This window comes from Syngnathus acus, chromosome 8 (genome assembly GCF_901709675.1).
Source record: "Syngnathus acus chromosome 8, fSynAcu1.2, whole genome shotgun sequence".
Classification (NCBI taxonomy): domain Eukaryota; kingdom Metazoa; phylum Chordata; class Actinopteri; order Syngnathiformes; family Syngnathidae; genus Syngnathus; species Syngnathus acus.
The window spans coordinates 9,793,871-9,814,149 of record NC_051093.1 but is presented as its reverse complement, the minus strand read 5'-3'; the positions used below and the strand labels follow the sequence as shown (position 1 = coordinate 9,814,149).

The window sequence follows — 20,279 nt, the reverse complement described above, 5'->3', positions numbered from 1 at the left end:
TCCATTTTTATTCAACTGAAAAAAGTACACAATAAAAGGGGTGCTTCAATAAAATAGAGTAAAATTAACGTAAGACGCTAAAGTGAAAAAGATGACTGACATTATCGTGACGTCATGGCGTGATCTCGTCAACAAGTCAGCTGTTGTAATGGTGCATTCACTTACATCTGGAATCGGTATGAACGACGGGAACGTCAGCTGCACTACGTACAAATGATTGGTGAAAACAGCAATTCGTTGATTTTAAGTACAAGAATCCCTCTTTGTTCACATATGGAGCTGAAAAATCGTCGGACACGTCAAATGTTCCGTTCTCAAAATCCGACATTACGAAAAATATTAACCCTACATATTTCTAATACACAACACTCAAACAAATTGTGCATTAATGTTGAATTTTGTGGGCAAATGTGATTCATCCCGAGTAGGGCGTTCAACGTTTGTGCTCTTTTGGTTTCTGGAAGAGCGAAGCTTGTGGGGGAGTTCCTGAAGGCATCATGGGACAAGAGGGGGGGGGGGGGGGGAAGAGGAAGAAATCCACGTCGTCTCCTGCCTGCATCGTAACGGGTCCGGTCCGGTCGAGTAATGTTCTCGGTGTGTCCACTTCATCCAAGAAGAGCGTAAATGTCGTCATAGTGGCTGGGAAACTGGAATACGGCTCTAAAAACACTCCAGTCTGGATCATACGGAGAGGACTACAAAATCAGAATGGAGCTGGAAGACGGAGTTGTGTACCAGGACGACCCGGGAACATCAGCGATGATGTCTGAGCGGGTATCGGGCCTGGCTAACTCTATTTACCGCGAGTTCGAGAGGCTCATCGGAAAATATGACGAGGACGTGGTCAAGGAGCTCATGCCGCTGGTGGTGGCCGTCCTGGAAAACCTCGACTCGGTGTTCGCCGAGAACCAGGAGCACGAAGTGGAGCTGGAGCTGCTCAAGGAGGACAACGAGCAGCTCATCACCCAGTACGAGCGCGAGAAAGCGCTCAGGAAACACGCGGAGGAGGTGAAGACATTTTGTGCTTCTTTTATGACGCTAACCTTTGTTAGCTTAGCTGGGAATTCAAAGGCACTTGACACCGGCACCACTCCCGCTTTCTTGCGGATATCATGCTAATGTAGCGATGCTAACACGCTCGCTATAAAGTGCGCGCCTTTCGTGGCACGGTGCGGTGCGTTGCACGTCTGATTGGCATCCCGATGCACCTGTTAGTCTCACGGCAAGTCAGTGAAGGCACCACGTCAGAACCCTGTGAGACGGTCCTGGACTGGTGTGACTCAGCAGTTAGGCCATCACTGAAGAGCTGGACTCAAGGAAAAGACGCTGCTGACAAAGCATCTTCATGTCAGTTCACTTTGAATTTTCAGCGGCATTTCTAATTACAATCAATCTCCTCCCCTTCAAGAAGCTCAACTTTTTCACCAAGAACCACCTCAAATATACTGAACCGAGATTCAAATAAAGTAGTCGGCCCAAGTGTTAATCCAAAATTAGCCACAGCCAAACATATATTTATTTTTGTAAGTAATTGTCATAATATGCAATGTGAGTGCGGGGGGCATTACTTCCAGGTCATGTGATCCTTTGACAGTAATCAACTGAAAGGGAGCAGCACAACTTGTTTCCTTTTTTTGGTCATTTTAAGTGATGTGCCGTGATGGACTGAGAAAAAGTGTGCTTGCTTTCTTTAAATCTTCCACTTCCTGCTGTCCACCTAGGGCGAGATTTCATTCGGCAATTTGGGTCCATCATTTGATGGAAGAGAGCATCAACATTTGTCTTGTTTTCTTACTATTTATGGAAGCGGGGAAAAAAATAGTCATGCAGATATATCAGTAAATCTCACTGAATTCCTGCAATTTTCAATGCATTATTATTGGTTGCTGATTTTTTTTTTGTGTCCAAAATGAGCCATTTGATGGAGTCTAATCCCGCCTACGTGTGTGTGTGCGTGCGTATGGGAGTAGAAGTTCATCGAGTTTGAGGACACACATGAACAGGAGAAGAAGGATCTGCAGAACCATGTGGACAGAATGGAGTCCCACTCGAGGCAACTCGAACTCAAGATTAAGAACCACGCTGACCAGAGTAAGCACTAAGAATGACCCTTTAAAAACTACTGACATACGTAATTAAAAGGGGCCAATAATGTATATTGTTAGAAAAATCTCTCCCTCATTTCTCCACGCGCGCGCGCGCACACACACACACACACACACACACACACACTTTTGCGCAGATTTCAGGGAAGCACTGTAATTGGATTACGGGATTTATGTTATTCCCATCCTAATGCGGCACTGCATCACCACCTCGTCTTGTTGGCGGATTAAGGAATATTTTATAGTGTGGAAAAGTGTTGATTCACTCAACTCGTAAAGCGAAAGCCTCCTTTACTGACAAATTTGGGCTAAGTGAGTTCTGCCAAACCAATAAACAGTAACTCGCCGTTAAATTCGCTCTTGGAAAAAAATAACATGAAATTGGCTCCTTTGCTTCCGCACCAGCTATTTCTCCATTTTCATTTGTTGAGTCATAGCTGTCAACCAAATCTCATTTTAGTACATTCTTTGCGCTCTGTGTAGACTAACAATGTTTTGTGCCTTTTTGTTTAGTCGGCAGGTTAGAAGAGCGAGAGGTGGACCTCAAGAAGGAATACAACTCCCTCCATCAGAGGCACACAGAAGTACGTGCATGGGGAAGGAGTAAAGGCAAGACTGGATGAGGTCAGTCCTAACTTGGCTCGTGCTGACTTTTGCAGATGATCCATAATTACATGGAGCATGTCGAGCGAATCAAAATGCAGCAAAGTAGCGAGGCGTCTGAACCGAGCAGTGCGGGGCGACTGCGGTAAGTTTATTATTATTTTTTTTTTTACAGTTGAGTTGTGTTTCTATGAAACATTTCCCCCACTTGGCAGGAGAGAGCGCCCCCTTTCTTTGGGCATCTTCCCAACATCGGCTGGGAGCTCTCCGCTCATTGCGGACCAACACGCCCGCGCAGTGACGCCGAGCGCAGAGGGCTGGAGGTTCAGCGACACGACACACACTCGCTCCACCACCAGCCTCCAGGTGGGTGACACGCACACATTTGCAAAAGCCTTTGGCTTTTTCGCTCACCTAAAAAATAGAGAGCCTTTGATTAGGCGTGCTCACCATCACGTGAGCTGCCGTCAAAGACCTCTCTATTTTCAGACATAAAGCGGCCATGAATATGCAAGGCAGTCTCATGAGCCAACAAATCACAGTGATGTGCTAATGTCATTTTCAGTTTGCCAGCTGACCTAAGCAAACTGCTCGGGGATAGCGGCGAGGTCTTCTGTAATTTCACGACAAGTGGGACAGTGCAGTGCATGATGCGAGTTCCGCTTGCCGTGTGACCGGCAGCCAACCGCTGATGGAGAGGCACGCTGGGCCAGAGTATAATTCTCCCTTATGTAATCAGCGCTGCCTGCCGTCTGCTCCATGTTGCATCTTGGCCTTTTCGACCTCGCTGAGCTTTGAAAGGCAGACAGCATGTATTGAGCTTTATGAAAGGGGTGAGATCGAATTAACACCAACCCCTTGATTCATTGAAATTCTATTTTTTTTAAATTTAAGAATAAATCATCACAATATTGAGGAAAACGATCAAGTAGAAAGATTGTTCAGCACTTGTAGCACCATTTATTTTCTCTTTGTAACAGATAAAAGGCATTTCCAATCATTCACTGGTTTGAGATGTGAGTCATTTGGGTTTGAGTGTAGTCATGGCACAAACCAAACAATTCAGTCAAGGCACGCTATTCCTATTCTGCCTTGTACTTGCACAAAGATAAAAAACTTCATGCACACTTACTTGCTTTGGGGCGTTTGCGTTTCTGCTGAAGGCACACATGAGCTTCAATCTTACTCTCCCCCCCCCCAAAGCAGCAGGACTTTGCCACCTCCCCAAGGGAAAGGGGGGGTAAGAGTGTGCAAGACTCTACTTGGGGGAGTTCACTGGCTGACGACTGCAAGGTAGTTGAATGAATGCCGGGCGGTGGCTAGCGTGGACACAGCCGCCCGCCCGCCCGCCCGGCCGCCACGCGTCTGCCCCAGGCAACGCTTTGTTTGTTTGTTGGTGTGTTGGCTATTGTAGTGGTTTGGTGTGCTTTCAGGCAGCGTCGCTTCACAGATCGCCTGCCGTTGATGGCGCTCCATGCAAACGCGTTGTGAGGAATTTAGAGTTGGCCAAATTGATAACGATTCATCTGTTCAAGTCACGAACAACGCGATTGCATCTGGGTTCTCATCGTTTGGATTCAAAGCGCATGTTCATTTCTTGTCTTTATTTTGACCTTTCTGTGTTGTTGCAGCTGACTAAGCTATGATGTCACTCATTTGAAAATAGGCCAGCCTTTATTCATTGAATGTTGTGTGCTCGTAGCATTTGACTATTACTCGTTGTTGTCTTGGATCTCGTGTGCCTCATTTGTGATGTGCGTTCATCTGAGTGTCGCTTCCGTTGTAGTCATGTGATGTCATCTTTGTACGGTGACATAAAGCTGAATGTCATTTTTGAAGCTGTTTGCGAACAAGCCCCACCCCTTCATGGTCAATATCTTCTTTGACATTTCTCCCTTGCGTTTATGAGTTCCAGTTCTCCAAAAGCCAAAGGTGTTTTCTTGATCTAATGCCAACAAAGTTTACAACATAAGCGTTCGGACTTCTTATGTTGTAATCTAAGTACTTGTGATCCCGTAAACCATCTATGACGTCTCTCATCCGGCTGAGCCTTTTACCTTAAAAAACCTTTTTGAGAATGAATTTGGCTGAAATAAAATTCCATTCTTTACAGGATGAGATGTCAGACTTCACTGGCTCTAAATCTGCCACTCCCATGTCCACCACGGCCTCGGATATTGGGAGGGACGATGGGAACAGTAAGAGCGCAGAGGTACAAGCGGCACCCGGGACCAGATCCGTATCAGTTGGTAAAAGACCCTTTTATTTGTCACAGAATCTTTATTTTTTTTTATGCACCGTTTGTTCATTATTGACGTTGGTGAATCGCGTCTCATTTAGGTTTACCCGATAATGAAGACAGCTCAGACGTGCAGGACATAATTGAGTCCACACCCGAGCTGGACATGGATCTGACGGGCCATAAGGGCTGCAGGTAGCACAGCCAACATCTAATTGAAATTTATTCAAGTATATTTTGACCAGACAGAGAAGAAAAAAAAAAAATATATATATATATATCTCCCCCTCCTGCTTTGCTTCATTTCCCCTCAGCACTCCGACCAAAGGCATTGAAAATATGGCGTTTGACCGCAACACGGACTCGCTATTTGAAGAGCTGTCGTCTGCAGGCACAGGGCTAATCGGGGATGTGGATGAAGGCGCCGACCTGCTGGGTGAGTGACGGCTCCATGCTGAAGTTGCACATTTTCTTTTATGGGACGAGACTATAGAACATTTTGAACTGAATGTGTAAATACTCGATTGCTGCTGTGTGCTCGCACCAAATGTACCAAAAAATGAAGGCAAGTGTTCATTAATTAAATGTTATTGTAGTTTTAGTACCCATCTTAAATCTTGCCGTTCTAGCCTACGAAAAATAGCTATAATATATTCTTAGTTGTACTGTACCTTTCCAAACATACTTATATATATTTCTTAACAATACAAGTTATGCACTCCCAAAGACATATTTTTGTCTTTTCAGACTCCACACATTCAATCCCAGGTACTTAGTACTTAGTGTAAAATGGCTGGTACTGAATTACACGTATAACAAGCACAGCTAATGTTGTAGGTGTCCAACTTTGGATTTTGAAATTGGCAGCAACACCTGGAGTTTGCCGCAATGTTTCACAGCTGGCTTGGGTCCAGCTCATTGAAGCATCTGCCTGTGTTAACGTCGCCTCTCTTTCTCCTCCATGTCTCATCCCCCCCCCCCCCCTTTGTCCATATTCCTAGTGGAGTACTCTGGTGTGTATGACCTCGAAACCAACCGTTCTTTTATGTCATGTCCCTCCTGCAAACGCCGCAGCGGCAGCGCACAGTGTCATACTCATCATTATTTCATACTTAGCTTTAGCTTTTCTTAGCCAGCCAAGATCGATTGACTTCTTTAAGCCAATCTGACGTTTAGTTGGATGCATGGAGGCGTTTGGTGAGGAATCATATAAAGATGCTCTAACTTTTCTTTTTACAGCTTGAAAATCAAATTTGTGATCTTTCCCTTGATTGCTATTCTCTTCCAAATGTAAACTAGCCACATAAAGACAACCTTTATTGATATTTGCTTGTGGAATCAGCAATGAAACATCATCATTTCAATCATTCCAGTGTCTCAAACTATATCTGCATTTCTTTTTTCCCCCCCTTCTCTCCTGCTTATTCTTTCCACCTGGCTGGGATTGCATGGTTTTCTCAGACCTTAGTTTGATTGGTAAGACCGCACCCGCTCAATCCATCCTTAGCCTGCCAGTCATGTGATGCGTGCCGCACATGTGCACCAGCTTGTGTGTTTGCTGCTTCTAGTTTTCAAAAAGCTTAGCATGACAAATGGCAATTAGTTTTGTTTGAATGTGTTGCCTTTAAATACGTAGTGCTAAAGTAGTGCTTTGGCTTGCTGGCAAATTGTGTATAAGAAATAAAATTCCAATGTTGTTTTTTTTTTTTTTTTTTTCCTTTTTCTCTCAAGGTATGGGCCGGGAAGTGGAAAATCTCATTCAGGAGAACTCGCAGCTGCTTGAGAGAAAGTAAGTTCAAAAAGCATTCTAAAATGTTGTCTGCTGAGCTCACTTGTCTTGTTCTGTCCAATTGGAAACGATGTTTGTTGACTAAAATGCTCCGCCGCAGGAATGCCCTGAATGTGGTGAATAAAGACTTGATCTTGAAAGTGGACGAGTTGACGTGCGAGAAGGAGATGCTCCAGGGCGAGCTGGAGGCCGTGCAGCAGGCCAAGGCAAAAATGGAGGAGAAAAACCGAGAGTTGGAGGAGGAACTCAAAAAGTAAGCAGAGCACGATTGTAAAGTAACAATCGAAGCAGTTCAATTTGTTTTCGAGATAGTCAATCCTTCTCACTTCGTAATGCTGCTTTGCAGAGTGCGACTTGAGATAGAGGAGGTGCTGCAGAAAACAAAAGAAGAAGAAGACGTGAGTCTGCACGGAGACATTTACTGGGCCTTTGCAGAGCTAAACTTGGACTACTTAACGCATTAAAGGATCTCTAAATGCTTGTTTGTGGTTTGCAATGGCTGCCACAGAGCGACGTCCCGACAGCCCAGAGGAAACGCTTCACCAGGGTGGAAATGGCCCGAGTGTTGATGGAAAGGAATCAGTACAAGGAGAGATTGATGGAGCTCCAGGAGGCCGTGCGGTGGACGGAGATGATCCGGTAAGGAGATGAGACAACAAAGGAGTGCAATTGGAGGTGGTTCTTTCCGATGCTCAAAGGTGATGTTGTGTTCAGGGCCTCCAGGGAAAATCCGTCTCTCGCAGAGAAGAAGAAATCCAGCATCTGGCAGTTGTGAGTCCTTTTCCAATTTTCCATTTGTTGCTCCGTTTTCTTTGCAATTACTGGACTACATTTTTCTCTTATCTTCTTCGGGATTTGCTTTTGAATTGACAGCATTAGGTAAAAGTGGTTCTGTAAATAATCTCCCAGTCAAACCTGAAGTCCAACCCCCTGCCTAACCCTGTTACAAACTTGAACGTATATCATCATCATCATCCTCCACAATATGCAACTGCAGCCGTTTTTCCATGACAAACTGCTCACGTTACCTTTCGTACACGTACTTTGTTTTCTCCCGTCTCCTGCTTGCTATTTTCCATTTTTGGTGTTTTCCTGCTGTTTGCTCACAGGAGAGAACTTGAAACAGGCAACACATGGGTAATTTGAGCTATACTTTGAGACAATATCACATATTAACTGCTAGTGGTCTCCCGCCACAAATTGAGTTAACCTGGCATTACTTTTCATGAATTACATAGGAGAAAATGTTAAAGTAAAATCCTTCAACCGTTTTTTTATTTTTATTTAAGATGCCCAAGAAAATTGTTGGGTCGACACTTTATTTTTTTATTTTTTATAAATTAGTTTGAAATAAATGATACGTGACAAATTAGATACGGTCGCATCCATATAAAACAAAGTGCTAAAAGATGTGTCTGTTGGGGAAATGATGGGCATTAAAAATGCATATTCTGGACTATTTATAATCAAATAGGCTAATTCAATTATTCTCTGTAGTCCAAGTTGGTGTAAGGTTGTCTCATCCTCCCAGCATGCTTGGCCGTCCGTAGTACAGTGACAGGAAAGTGATCTTTGCTGGTTGTTGGGTGACAACCTGTTGCTTTGTCCCCCCCCTGCATTCTTCACTCTCGGTGGCTCTGTTTCCCTCTCGGCTGTGTGGCTTCCCCGTCGTCAGCTTCAGCAGGCTTTTCAGTTCCTCCTCCAGCACCCCGGCCATAAAGAAAATGGAGCCCCAGTCCAACGTGAAATACAACGCTCCGTGCAGCATGGTGAAACGGAGCAGCACGTTCTCCCAGTTCCCCACAGAGAAGTCCAAAACGTTCGACTTCCTCAACGAAGAGTGAGTAAAGCGCTTGAGACCGTTCTTTCACTTCATTTTGACCAAGACTGACTGATCTGTACAGCTTAAAGATCTTCAACTTCCTTGTATACTGAGAGGCATTTTCTCCCTTTGCAAATAATATAGAAAAGACCAGTGCAGTTCCCCGTCGCGCAAAGAGCAAAAGCGAGCCCAGTACAGGCAGGTCAAAGCTCACATGCAGAAGGAGGACGGTCGGGTTACAGCGCACGGCTGGAGCCTGCCGAGCAAGTTCAAGGTAAGATGTCGAAGGAGATGAAAGCATGAGCGTGTCTGTCCTTCAACTCTTTTGTGACGCTGTGACAGGGAGCAAACGGCGGACAAACGGAGAACAAAATTAATCTACCCGTGCCCGTCTATTTGAGACCATTGGAACAGAAAGACGCTTCCATGAAGGTAATGTATCCAAACAAGTCGACTCGAACGCACAACATCGGGCCGATTGATCTCCTTGGGTTTCCCAGTTGTGGTGTGCGGCCGGCGTCAACCTCTCCGGAGGGAAAGCGTCACAGCCGTTTGAGCCTGCAAAGCAGATGAAGGGATCTCAGAGTAGCCTGGACCATTTGGAGCAAGAAAACAAGGTCAGAGTCGGGATTTAAAGATTAGCTGCTCCCAACCTGGTAGGTCCAGTAAATCCCTATAACATGTTTTTGCCTACCTTGTCAGGATCAAGAGAAAGTTGAGGAGCTGATCCTTCAGGATGAATTGTCTAGTCGGGTGTGGGTGTGCACCAGCACCCACTCCTCCACCAAAGTCTTAGTGGTGGACGCCGCGCAGCCGTCTGACCTCGTCGATACCTTCTACGCCTGCAACACCCACATCGTTTGCATCGCCAGCGTGCCAGGTAAGTCTTGGTTTTTACTACTCATCTTTTTATTGCGGCCAGAATGCTACCCACGCACTGATTTGGAGACAAAGTCGTTTAGTATGGGAGATGACAGGTTTTATCGGATATTCTTTTCCAGGCGTGTCGGAGTCCGATTATCCAGCAGGTGAGGAAGTCCCTCAAGACGTGGATGCAAATCAGGGCGATGTGGTATCCTTGGCCGGCAGCGTGGCCAGTGTGGGTTCGACGGGCAGCGACGGTGCCCTGGCAGCTGAGGGCACCACCGCCATCCCCCAGACAGCCAGCACGGGTGGTCTGGAGCAGCCGGCGGAGCGCAGTGCCATCCCTGCCTCGGGTACTTGGCAACAGTCTCCTAAATGCATTGGTGTGACAAGATGGAAAAACATTTCCGCAATGTCCGCCTCAGCCGAACTGTCCAGGCAGACGAGCCCGGCCGAGGTTCCCACCGCCGAAGAGGCGACGGAAGCAACCGAGGCAAACGCCGGCGGCAACGAAGAAGGAGAGGAGGACCAGGGACCGGAGCAAAACCAGGCCGGAATCTACACGGAGCACGTTTTCACCGACCCGCTCGGGGTGGGGCCCGATGAGTCCATTTCTGCCGTACAAAGGTGACCCATACGCAACATTATGCGACTGTGGTGCCAGAATGGAAACAGAACAATCTTTCCACGTTTGACTTATCTGCTCTTTGTGATCCAGCGGCTCTGCGACCAGCATGCCCGATGACTCTGACCCCTCATCCCTGGAAGTCAAGAGGATGAGCAGCGCCCTCCCCACCATGTGGTTAGGAGCTCAGAATGGATGGTGAGTTGCTAACATCACATCCAGTAGAGGGCGCTATGTACTAACTGTTGACAGAATCCTGAGTTGTAGAGTTTGATCTTTGTCTTCCTCAAGTCTCTACGTCCACTCATCTGTGGCACGTTGGAGGAAGTGTCTTCACGCCATCAAGCTCAAAGATTCCATCCTCGGCATCGTGTGAGTACACAGCTGCTTGTGCGAGGGCACACGCAAACATGAAGAACCAAAGGTGCCTTCTTGATACAGGCACGTGAAAGGCAGAGTCCTGGTCGCGCTGGCGGATGGAACCTTAGCAATTTTCCACAGAGGCATGGGTGAGTCTGTTTTTATGCGTATTGACGTCGTGATTCCCGAAGCGTTGAATTAAGAGTCGATTTTTAGTCTTCCTTTCGTACGTCCTATTCAGGCGGTCAGTGGGACCTTACCAACTACCACCTGTTGGATCTGGGACGACCCCACCACTCAATCCGCTGCATGAGCGTAGTCCACGATAAGGTGTGGTGCGGCTACAGGAACAAAATCTACGTCATCCAGCCCAAAGCCATGAGGATAGAGGTCAAGCATATTTAGCGGCAAAATCAAAGCCTCCCGCGCGACACCTAAAAGTAATCGCCAAATGTCACATTTGCATTTGTCTCGACCGAGTAGAAGTCGTTTGACGCGCACCCGCGCAAGGAGAGTCAGGTTCGACAGCTGGCTTGGGTCGGCGATGGCATCTGGGTGTCCATCCGACTGGATTCCACACTGCGATTGTTTCACGCCCACACCTTCCAGCACCTCCAGGACGTGGACATTGAGCCCTATGTCAGCAAAATGCTCGGTAGACCTACCCGTCCGTGCGTGCGGTCACCTTCCCTGGTTACGGAGCAAATGGAAACTAAATGTGCTTTGCAGGTACGGGTAAACTGGGTTTCTCTTTTGTGAGAATCACAGCTTTAGTGGTGTCCTGCAGCCGACTCTGGGTGGGGACCGGAAATGGCGTCATCATTTCCATCCCGCTGTCTGAAGGTAACAAATTGCAGTCTCCTTTCCTTGGCGTTGTTCCCCCTAACACGGCTTCACATCTTCATTCTACTCTTGCACAATACACTTGAATGCATATTGCGTAACGTTGTGCCCGTGCCCCCGCACACGCTTACTCTCATTTGCGCCGTCTCATTTATTGCTCTCCTCTGAATCAAAGTGAGCATACATCCTGTGTCGGTCGGGCTGCTCTAAATGCAACAGTTGTTGCTCCCGAGGCTTCTTGAATACGAGATGACTGGGTTACCATGGCTACCGGCTTTGCAGCCACACTGTGCGTTCAAGCGTCCAATTTGGAATCCGTTGGGCGTTTGTCTCAAAGCGAGAGAGGGATGGAAACAGCAACACGTGCGTCAAGCACTGGTTTGCTTTGGCCCTCCTTACTTATTCTTCCTATGCGACGTGCAAGCGAGATCAATACTAAGTAGTTTGACAAGTTCTCTCTTACCTTTCAGCCAACAAGACATTAGCGACGGTGCCAAATTGGCCCGGCAGCGCCGTACGGGTCTACAGTGACGATGGCGCAGAGGGCGCGTTGCCAGCGAGCTTCGTGCCGTACTGCTCCATGGCGCATGCCCAGCTCTGTTTCCATGGACATCGAGACGCTGTCAAATTCTTTGTCACCGTGCCAGGTGAGCGTCAAGCGCTGAGACGGCCGGCGAAACTCACTTGCAGTATTTGAGATTTGAAATGGACTCCTACTAAAATCTGCTGTGAGCATTTCTTCTAACATTTTCTTCTCGGCAGGTCAGGCAATGCCACCTCCCGGAAGTGCGGATTCGGGCTCTGACGACCCTCCGTCTGAATCTTCGGACACGGCCGCATCGGAGCCCAAAACGTACCTTGTGATGAGTGGAGGAGAAGGCTACATTGACTTCAGAATGGGTGAGTACAATGATGACCGCACGTGCGCAGGTGGTTTTGTCAAATATAGCACAATCCATTGTGAGGTTCAAAGGCACTTCAAAAAACATTCAAATGACACAGTAGGGTTTTATTGATTTAAAAAAAAAAAAAAAAAAAAAAATGTTGTCCTTTATATAAGCTCAAGGAACGGTAAAGAGCACTCTGATCATTACGTTACTCTCAGTGCAGCAAATGCTTAGCAAAGCATTCATCCACCAGAAACCAAACTTAATCAGACACCTTGGCACCGACCAAGATAAGACACTTAGGGCTTGATTTACTAAAGGTTTGCTTGCACGTGCTGAAGAAAGCACAGGCTCGATTGCTCTCGCAGAGAGACACGAAATCTGATGGTACCCAGCTTTGCGTCTGCGAAAAGGCAGCGTATTTGCTAATTGATGACTTCAACAATGTGCGGCGGCTGATTTGGCGTCTTTAAACGGTGCATCCGAAAGGGGAGCTGCAAACTGTGCGCGAGCGTCAATGCGGCAAGGAGATGCTTGCGAAATGAGAGTCGACGAGGCCAACGGATCTTTTCCGCTCCTGCGATACCGGAAACAAAAATGCTCGCTACATACCGTGTCTTCTAGCCTTGTGGTTCTGGAGCGTCAGTCACAAGGAGGAGTCATGCTGTTTCTTAACGTCTGTAAAAGTGCGTCGCGACCTTGGAAAATGGAAAACCTCTGCTTTAACGCGTCATCCCCTCCCCTCCATCCTGCTGTTCCATGCGCGCGGATCCCCAATTTTGACACTTCAGGTGACGAGAACGGAGAGCTGGACGGCACGTCCGAGCCTACGTCGGGCCAACAGTCGGCGCCCACCAAAGCCGAGCGAAGTCACCTCATCGTATGGCAGGTGGCCACCTCGCTCGATTAAGCGCCCATCACAACGTCCTCAGCCCGCATGCGCAACTTCCTTTTTTAGTTGGATAGGATTCTTGAGTCATTCACTACTTTGTAAAAAAACAAAACAAAAAAACAATTATTTTGTATCAGTATTTTTTTGTACAGTTTATTCCTAAGGTCAGTAGGGATGTTTGCTAAGTTAAACAATGCGTCCACGTGCTCCCGAGCTTGGAAACGCTGTTGCACACAGCTGTGAAAGGTGTGGACATTTTCATCGGATCAACTGCGGGCATCATTTCACCATGGACGACACGTTTCGCGTTTCTGCCGACACGGGAAGAAAGGGAGAAGGGAACTTCTGGATTTTATCTGACCTATTATTTTATACTATACATGTTAAGCCTCTTGGCATTTTACCACATCTCTGTGTGAGAGCGCAGGTGTGTTTGTGTAGGTGCGTGTGTGTGTGTCTGTCTGTCAGTTTAGCTTTGTTCACAATTCTCCGTCACAGTCAATTGACTGTATCCTTTCGTTTGGGCGAGGGTAAAAGTGCCACAATCTTGGTGCTTTCCATTCCTCTGTCACTCACGGGCACTTTATGGCGATGGACTAGATTCCATATTTGCTTGGACAAACAAACACAACTGCTCTGCGTGCCAATAAGGTGTCATCCCAATAACCAAATGATGACTGAAGGACAAAGGGGGAAAGGAATTTAATAGTCTTGAAAGGTCTGTGTGCTTAATTGTGTCAAATCAACTTGAATAGGACATTTTGACTAAGTGTAATATTTGAATGTGGCACCTTCTAGTGGAAATGCACACGTCACTAAAGAGACTAGTGTGCAACACGGTTCCCTCCGTCAGGGCATTCTTGTGGTGTTTGCTTTAGGCATCTCTGAAAATTTGAAATTTTGTCTTGATGCTTGCAGGAGTAGTTTTAATGTCTGAAAAGGTCAGGCCGAGTCTGGTCTTCTGTCCTTTGCCGGCATTCAAAATAATGACATTATCTTGCGTTTTTACCATTCCAATATTTATTTACGTTTTTAACAGAGCCTACCTTGGTTCCGAATGTAACTTTTTATCAAACCGGACTATTGTGAATAATGCAGTGCAATGAGTTTACGTGATTGTTCATTTTAAAGCAGTAAAAAACAAATTTTTCTTTATTTGAATATTTAGCAAGTCACAAGATCACATTTTGCCAACAGTAACAAAATGTTTTGACATCAATGTACTAAGCTATGCATGTTTTTTAAGACAACACTGCAATGTTATTGGCTCTTTAGTGCCACCATTTTGTGTAGGGTGGATGTGAGTGTGTGTGTGAGTGTGTGTGTGAGGAAGTGTGCTTGTGAGTTTGGATGCAAACTGCATTTGGCCGTCCGTGTGTGTGTGTGTTGCGTCCTGTAGTGTTAATGTGTATTTTACATCGGGGGGGGGGAAATCTCAAAATGCCATGACAGTTCTCCTCTTGGTCAGTGTTTGCTAAGTGAACATCATAGCCTTATTTTTAACAATCTATTAAATTCAATTTCACCAAGATCTTGCCGTTGTCCCCTCTTTTTCGATAGACCAAATGGTTGAAAGTGTCTGATCTATTTCCAGCATAATTTTGCACCTTTCAGGAATTTGAAATCTAACAGATTTGTTGAACAGTATACAGTCGGCTTGCTAACCGAATCATGTTGCTAAGCGATGGTCATAAAATAACCTCATAAAATGCTCATAAAACGCAAACATCCAATCCTGTCAGCAAGCTCACAATTCTTACTGCTTGTATGTTGTCTGCTGTCATTTAATGGATACATTTGAAAAAGTGTCCAATACATAGTTCAAACTGCTTAAAATCCACATATGATATATTTTTTTCTACTTCCCCAAAGGTATCTTATACAATACAACTTTATTTATAAATCCCATTTGACAACATCTGCAGCTGTAACAATGTGCTGTACAATTGTTTGCCTAAACGCCTGGTCTTATGCTACTATCAGGCTTGCTTGGTGGGTGGGGAAGCTGGTAGCAACTTCCTGGGTGTTCATTATTGTTGCTGCTATACTTTCTTTAAACGTTAGGGGGCGGTGTGGCTCAGGCGTAGGTTAGATGCAACATCACCAAATGTAAAAAAAAAAAAATCCATGAAATTACATCACAGCATAAAGCCCATCTTCCGCCTCCTCACTTTTCCTCCAGCTCTCGTCACCCGCCCTCCTCTGCTTAAAGCATGCGGGGGCTGATGCACCCACCCACGCACGCACGCACGCACGCACACACGCTGAGGCTTTTGACGTCACACAGTGTGATGTCGCCCATACAGGGGATTCTGAGAACACAACATGCCAGGATTGTAATGCTTTACAGCTGACATGCTGCAAAAAAAAACGACTTCCTGTGCCAAAGCTGGGATTGGTAGCAAAAAAAGGAAGATATACTTCACAATGAAACTGATGGCTTTTGTTCATATGACGAGCCAGACAGTATGTGCAGGTTCCGTTGTTGTATAACATCCGACCGAGATGGCCTCCTCTGTGGCTGTCCTTCATAACCCATTGTAGTTATGCATTCATAACGATATGTCACTTTATTCAGGATGATTTCTTTGTCCTGTGCTACGAGGAAGGTGTCACCTGTCTCTGTTATCAGCAAAAAGGTGCCCTTCATTGGAGAGAAGCCAGCCAGCCAGCCAGCGGCAGTGCTGTTTCATAAACAACAACAACATTGCCTTTTCAAGATGGCTTCCATTTAAAAACACCTCACTCAAAGCTGCCCATTCAATCTTGTTTGGGATTATTTGCTTGGCTGGCGGTGAATGCTGAGAGCCCATCAAGTCTCAAAAAGACGAAAGGCTTGCCAGTAAAGTGAAAAATATGGCAGAGATAAGGAGACATCTGCTTTGTGCTCCCCTCGCAAGTTGTTTCTGGCAACTTTTTACCCTTTACTCCCTACATTTGGAAACAGATGCTGAATCTCTTCAAAAATGAATCTCTCAAAGTAGCCTGGTAAAGGTCTTTCAGCCTCAGCAAATGACAAAGGCAAGAAAAAGTCAAATCAATCAATGTTTAGCTCTTGACTAAATTGCCCTGCTTCCACGTCGGAGGTTGACTTCGATTTTTGTCTGTTTATATCTATTTCAGGGGTGGCCATTTAGTCTCGTCCTACCTCTCGTTGCCGACCCAAAATGACATCACAGTGCCGAAGGGCTCATTTTGCAAATGTCACGGGACTAAAGTTAGAAAGCAGGTGAGTCCTGATGGTTATAACCTGAACTTGAATTAGCTGTGTGTTTTTCCCCCTTCTATCTGCTTAGGTACACATACTTTATTCCACCATCTTTTGTGCATTTTTCTCGGCCGTTGAGTGTTTGGAGGCAAGCAGGCAGCTGCTATTGTGTCACCAACACAGAGGAATGTTCTAATCCTCCAGAGACATCTGGCAAAAGGGAGATAGAGGAGAGAATGTGTTTTCAAGGCTTTGAATTAATGACATAACTCTTGGAAGAAGAGGATGGGATCGAAATTGAGTGCATGCGTGTCTTTGCGTTCTGCTTCCTTCGTGTGGGTGTGGGTGGAATGTATGTACACAATGCATGATCACATGTGATTTAAAAGCCTTCTTTAGTCCCAGTGAGAGTGGTCTTGCTCTCCCACAGAGGTGTGCACTATTTCACAGTGACGAACGGGCTGGCCTAAGCACTTTCCGAGACAGTACAACAAAGCATGTCGGGATATTTGCAGCACGCCGTGAGCAAATTGAAAAAGCCTGCAGGCAAAGCAACAAACTAAAATGTTTGTTACTTCTCAGTAAACAGAGGTTGGGAGAGAGACAATACGGGGTGCCATGGCGGCGGCGGCCTGTGTGCGTCCATGTGTCTATTTTTAGCCCCTGACGAAAGTGCTGAGGAGGCTGAACCGGGGTTGAAAGCAGGGACAAATAAATGTGACACCGTGCGCAAGCTATCACGTCGATATGAATGATCGTCTTCTGTACCGTCCTATTTTTAAAGTGTTTTTCTCTTCTTCTGCCCAAACGTTTGCTCATGAGATGCATAACAAGTAATAATTGTAACGTTCATTTCCAAAGAAATTTGTTCCATTTTATTTGCTGATTCTAATTAAGATAGTTCTGCTTCAATCTGTTTCATTCTAATTAAACAACAATAAATTCATTATTCTTGTTTGTGATGGTGTAGATTACTGCGCTGTTGAAGACCGGCAAGATCCTGTTTGTCATATTTTGTCCTCCTCCATGTGTAGCTACAAAAGTAGCCAAAGAACAGAAGTCCAGGAGGCAAGGTAAGACCAATTTCAGTATCTACTACATTTCTATGAAAGGGAAGCACAACACTTATCGGCTGTGAGGAAACCAGCAATTATTTAAATGTTGAGCTACTTGCAAAAGAGAAATGAATTCGTTTGGATACAGTGCACCAACCCCTGTTTGTTAGCATTAGGCCTGGGTAAAAAACAGTCCCGAAGGTAAGTGTCAAAAATGATCTTTGGACTTGTTTAGAAATGAGAAGAATAGAAAATTGCCATTCATTTCATGCAAATGATCTGTCATTGTTTTTTGTGTGTATCAAAAGTACTTGTGGTATCTGTCATCGGTGACTATTCAAGATTTGAGTGCCGGTACTTGTACTGGTTATCGGTCTAAAGAAATAGTGCTATTGAACATCTTTATCTTTTTCTTTTTTTACCGTAATATGAAATGCAATGCACACCTTGTAGGTACACAAACACAAATGTACTTTTGTGAGCTCACGCTTACAATTAGTGACTCATTTGCGCTTCAGCTCTCATATTGAGTCTTTGTCGTCATTCCTACCGAAGTGGCCTTTGAAATACTAATCGCTTCCCTATCGGGCCAAAGCCTATGAATACATTTAATCGATTGGGCGTACGAGGCATGCGCGTGTGTTCCTGTGTGCCCTTTGCTGCTCTTGTTTGTGTGAGCGCGTCTATTATGGGATGCGCGAGGGAGCTTCTCTGCAGTCTGGGTGACATCACCGGCCAGGAGCGCATCGCATGACAGGCGGCGAGGCCAGGCCAGGCCAGGCCACGAGCAGCCGAGACTGTAACGTTAGCCACGCACCTCGCCCGCTGCACTCCTTTATTTATCCTCTCCGTCCCTCGGGGTCTCGCTACCCCTTGGCTGATGACGTAGACCCTCCCTCCCTCCCTCCCTCCCTCCCTCCCTCCCTCCGCTGTTGTTGCCCTCCCTCGCTTCCTGTTTTTTGGATGGACAGCCTTTCACTTTTATGATTGGTGGCGCCGGCAGCCGTTTTCCTCTCCGAAGGGACACTTTTGGCTTTCGGCTCACTTTTATATCATCTCCTTTTGTAAATAGCGGCAATGACTTGATAAGTTTGTATTTCTCAGTGCCATGCGAGCTTTTACATCCTTTGAAAGCAAGATTCTGAATTTGAGTGTGTCCAGTTTGGAAGCGTAAAGAATGTTCTGACTTTTGATGGGCAGGATGCCGTTACAGTAGCTGCTGATGTAAAGCTAGCGTCAACAAAGTGCTGTTATCCTATTTGCTTTTCAATATAGCAACAGCCGTAAAGTCGGAACATAAATACTTCAAGTGCAATTTCATCTATGTTTCTGCTGCATGGCCACATGAGAAATGGAATGTGAAAAGATCTCCTCCCTCAGTCACCGCCATGAGATGGCTCATTAAAATGCAAATGTGTTCCTTTATAAGAGCAACTCATTTAGCGTCTGTCCTTGAACGCGGCCTCCAGCTTCAATTCTGTTCACGACGCTCGCCTTTTGTGGCCATCGCCGGCCACAATATTAGGTACACATGCGCTGCCGTTTTTTGAGATACAATTCAATAGCCGTGTTTACCTACCGCCGAGTATGTACTTTGGGCAATGAGCAGAATTGTGACACAATGTCAATGTCCGTGTTGGTGGAGCGGTGTGTTTGCTCAATCAAAGAGGTTCACGGTGATGTCAGCGTGAAGGAGAGTGCAGTCCATCATCTTGTGTTCAGCCTTCCTGGCGTGATGTGCGTCCTTGCAGGCCCCATAGTCAGATAAGCGGCTGGCTCGTTCTTGCGATTATGATGTCAAGGTAATGCAAGTGCTTTTCCTCACAAAAACCAGACCATCAAAATAGCAAATGACTCGTTCGCTCGGAGTCATTTTATCTTTAGTTGGGGACCCTTACTTATCAATTCAAAGTGATTAGGAAGTAACACCTGACCAGTATTTGTTTGTCAACATATCAAATGATGGCAAGCTTTTTTTTGTTTTTAAGAGAGCAGTCCTAATCACGCAATGTGCTGCCTACAAGGGAAAGTCGACTTAGACTGGATTTTTAGGCGCCTGGTTTACTATCTGATGAATGATAAAGCAAAATGAACTCCGCCTTTTCTTTCTTTGTTGCCTCTCGCCAACAAAGGCGCACAGGGGAGGACGCAAAGGAATTACATTTATTAATCTTTTGCCAAGGTTGACTTTCAGTGGCGGAGCTCTCTGACCTCTGGAATTTTTGTGTTTTGGCAAGAACATCATTCTCTAGGAGGAACTAGCAGATTTCAGAAGTGTACGCTCGCTCGCTCGCTCGCTCGCTCGCTCGGGCCTCCCTGTTTTATGTGACGTATCGCCTTGGTCTTTACGAGGGCATCGGGCGCTTTAATGGGATGGCAAAGATAAGATGGATGATGGACTGGAAATCAATAGAGCACAATGACAGATCACGAGCTGCGCCGAATATGGAAGAATAATTGGATTCCGTTTCATCCCGAGTTAGCGTAGCGTCATCCCGAAGGATGCTTGACCTTGGATGGAAGTGACAAGCAAACATCTGCGCTCTCTTTAAATTTGTCGGAATCCATGCCGGACGAACAAATCGCTTTCGTCGGTCCGTCTTCATCAATGGGAAGGTTGACGGACAGACGATTGTGACGTCGATTCCCGACACACTTGTCAATTATTCGTCTTGAAGCGTTGACAGACTATTGATCAAGGAAGCTAATCATCTGGAACGACTGCCGATATTTACAAAAGAGCGCTCGGTCTTGCTGAAAAGAAAACAAATGACACATATATGTGTTGTTCAAAATCTGAATCGATTCAGACGTTCTTCTTGTAAACGTCTCGGAAGAGCGGCGGTCAAACTTCAAATCTTAATTCACGAGGCCGGTTTCAAAGGGTACTTTGCAGTACTGTACAAAAGCAAGAGCCCAATAAAGTCTATTGACGTCAGCGGCCAGATATGTAAGGCATCTTCGGTCAAATAAAAAAATAAAAATAA

At 45.8% G+C, this 20,279-nt stretch overlaps 1 protein-coding gene across 7 annotated transcripts; it reads left to right on the top strand.

The window, feature by feature from the left end:
* Positions 1-501: 501 nt before the first annotated feature.
* On the top strand, positions 502-14,560 carry spag9a (sperm associated antigen 9a). 7 transcript variants are annotated; one of them, XM_037255813.1, is made up of 32 exons: positions 502-1,008; positions 1,971-2,091; positions 2,619-2,689; positions 2,765-2,853; positions 2,924-3,074; positions 3,918-4,001; positions 4,822-4,957; positions 5,049-5,142; positions 5,262-5,383; positions 5,949-5,960; positions 6,409-6,423; positions 6,679-6,736; positions 6,837-6,989; positions 7,083-7,134; positions 7,245-7,375; positions 7,451-7,507; positions 8,412-8,576; positions 8,703-8,832; positions 8,901-8,990; positions 9,059-9,175; positions 9,261-9,438; positions 9,560-9,775; positions 9,848-10,049; positions 10,141-10,245; positions 10,339-10,419; positions 10,489-10,556; positions 10,649-10,797; positions 10,891-11,062; positions 11,137-11,250; positions 11,721-11,897; positions 12,013-12,150; positions 12,929-14,560. In XM_037255813.1, exons 1-32 carry the CDS (start codon positions 709-711, stop codon positions 13,045-13,047), a joined length of 3,867 nt encoding a protein of 1,288 aa, XP_037111708.1. In that variant the 5' UTR covers positions 502-708; the 3' UTR covers positions 13,048-14,560. The 7 variants fall into 7 exon arrangements, with proteins under 7 accessions (XP_037111708.1, XP_037111707.1, XP_037111710.1 ...); XM_037255812.1 differs by having other exon boundaries at positions 3,915-4,001; XM_037255815.1 differs by lacking the exon at positions 5,949-5,960 and having other exon boundaries at positions 3,915-4,001.
* Positions 14,561-20,279: the final 5,719 nt, after the last annotated feature.

What these genes read in the sequence shown, in the direction of transcription:
- spag9a (XM_037255812.1), top strand. Translation starts at nt 709, where the DNA reads ATGGAGCTGGAAGACGGAGTTGTGTACCAGGACGACCCGGGAACATCA. An exon ending in TAAGAACCACGCTGACCAGA is followed by an intron (nt 2,092 to 2,618) that starts GTAAGCACTAAG and finishes CTTTTTGTTTAG; the next exon opens with TCGGCAGGTTAGAAGAGCGA. An exon ending in GACCAGATCCGTATCAGTTG is followed by an intron (nt 4,958 to 5,048) that starts GTAAAAGACCCT and finishes CGTCTCATTTAG; the next exon opens with GTTTACCCGATAATGAAGAC.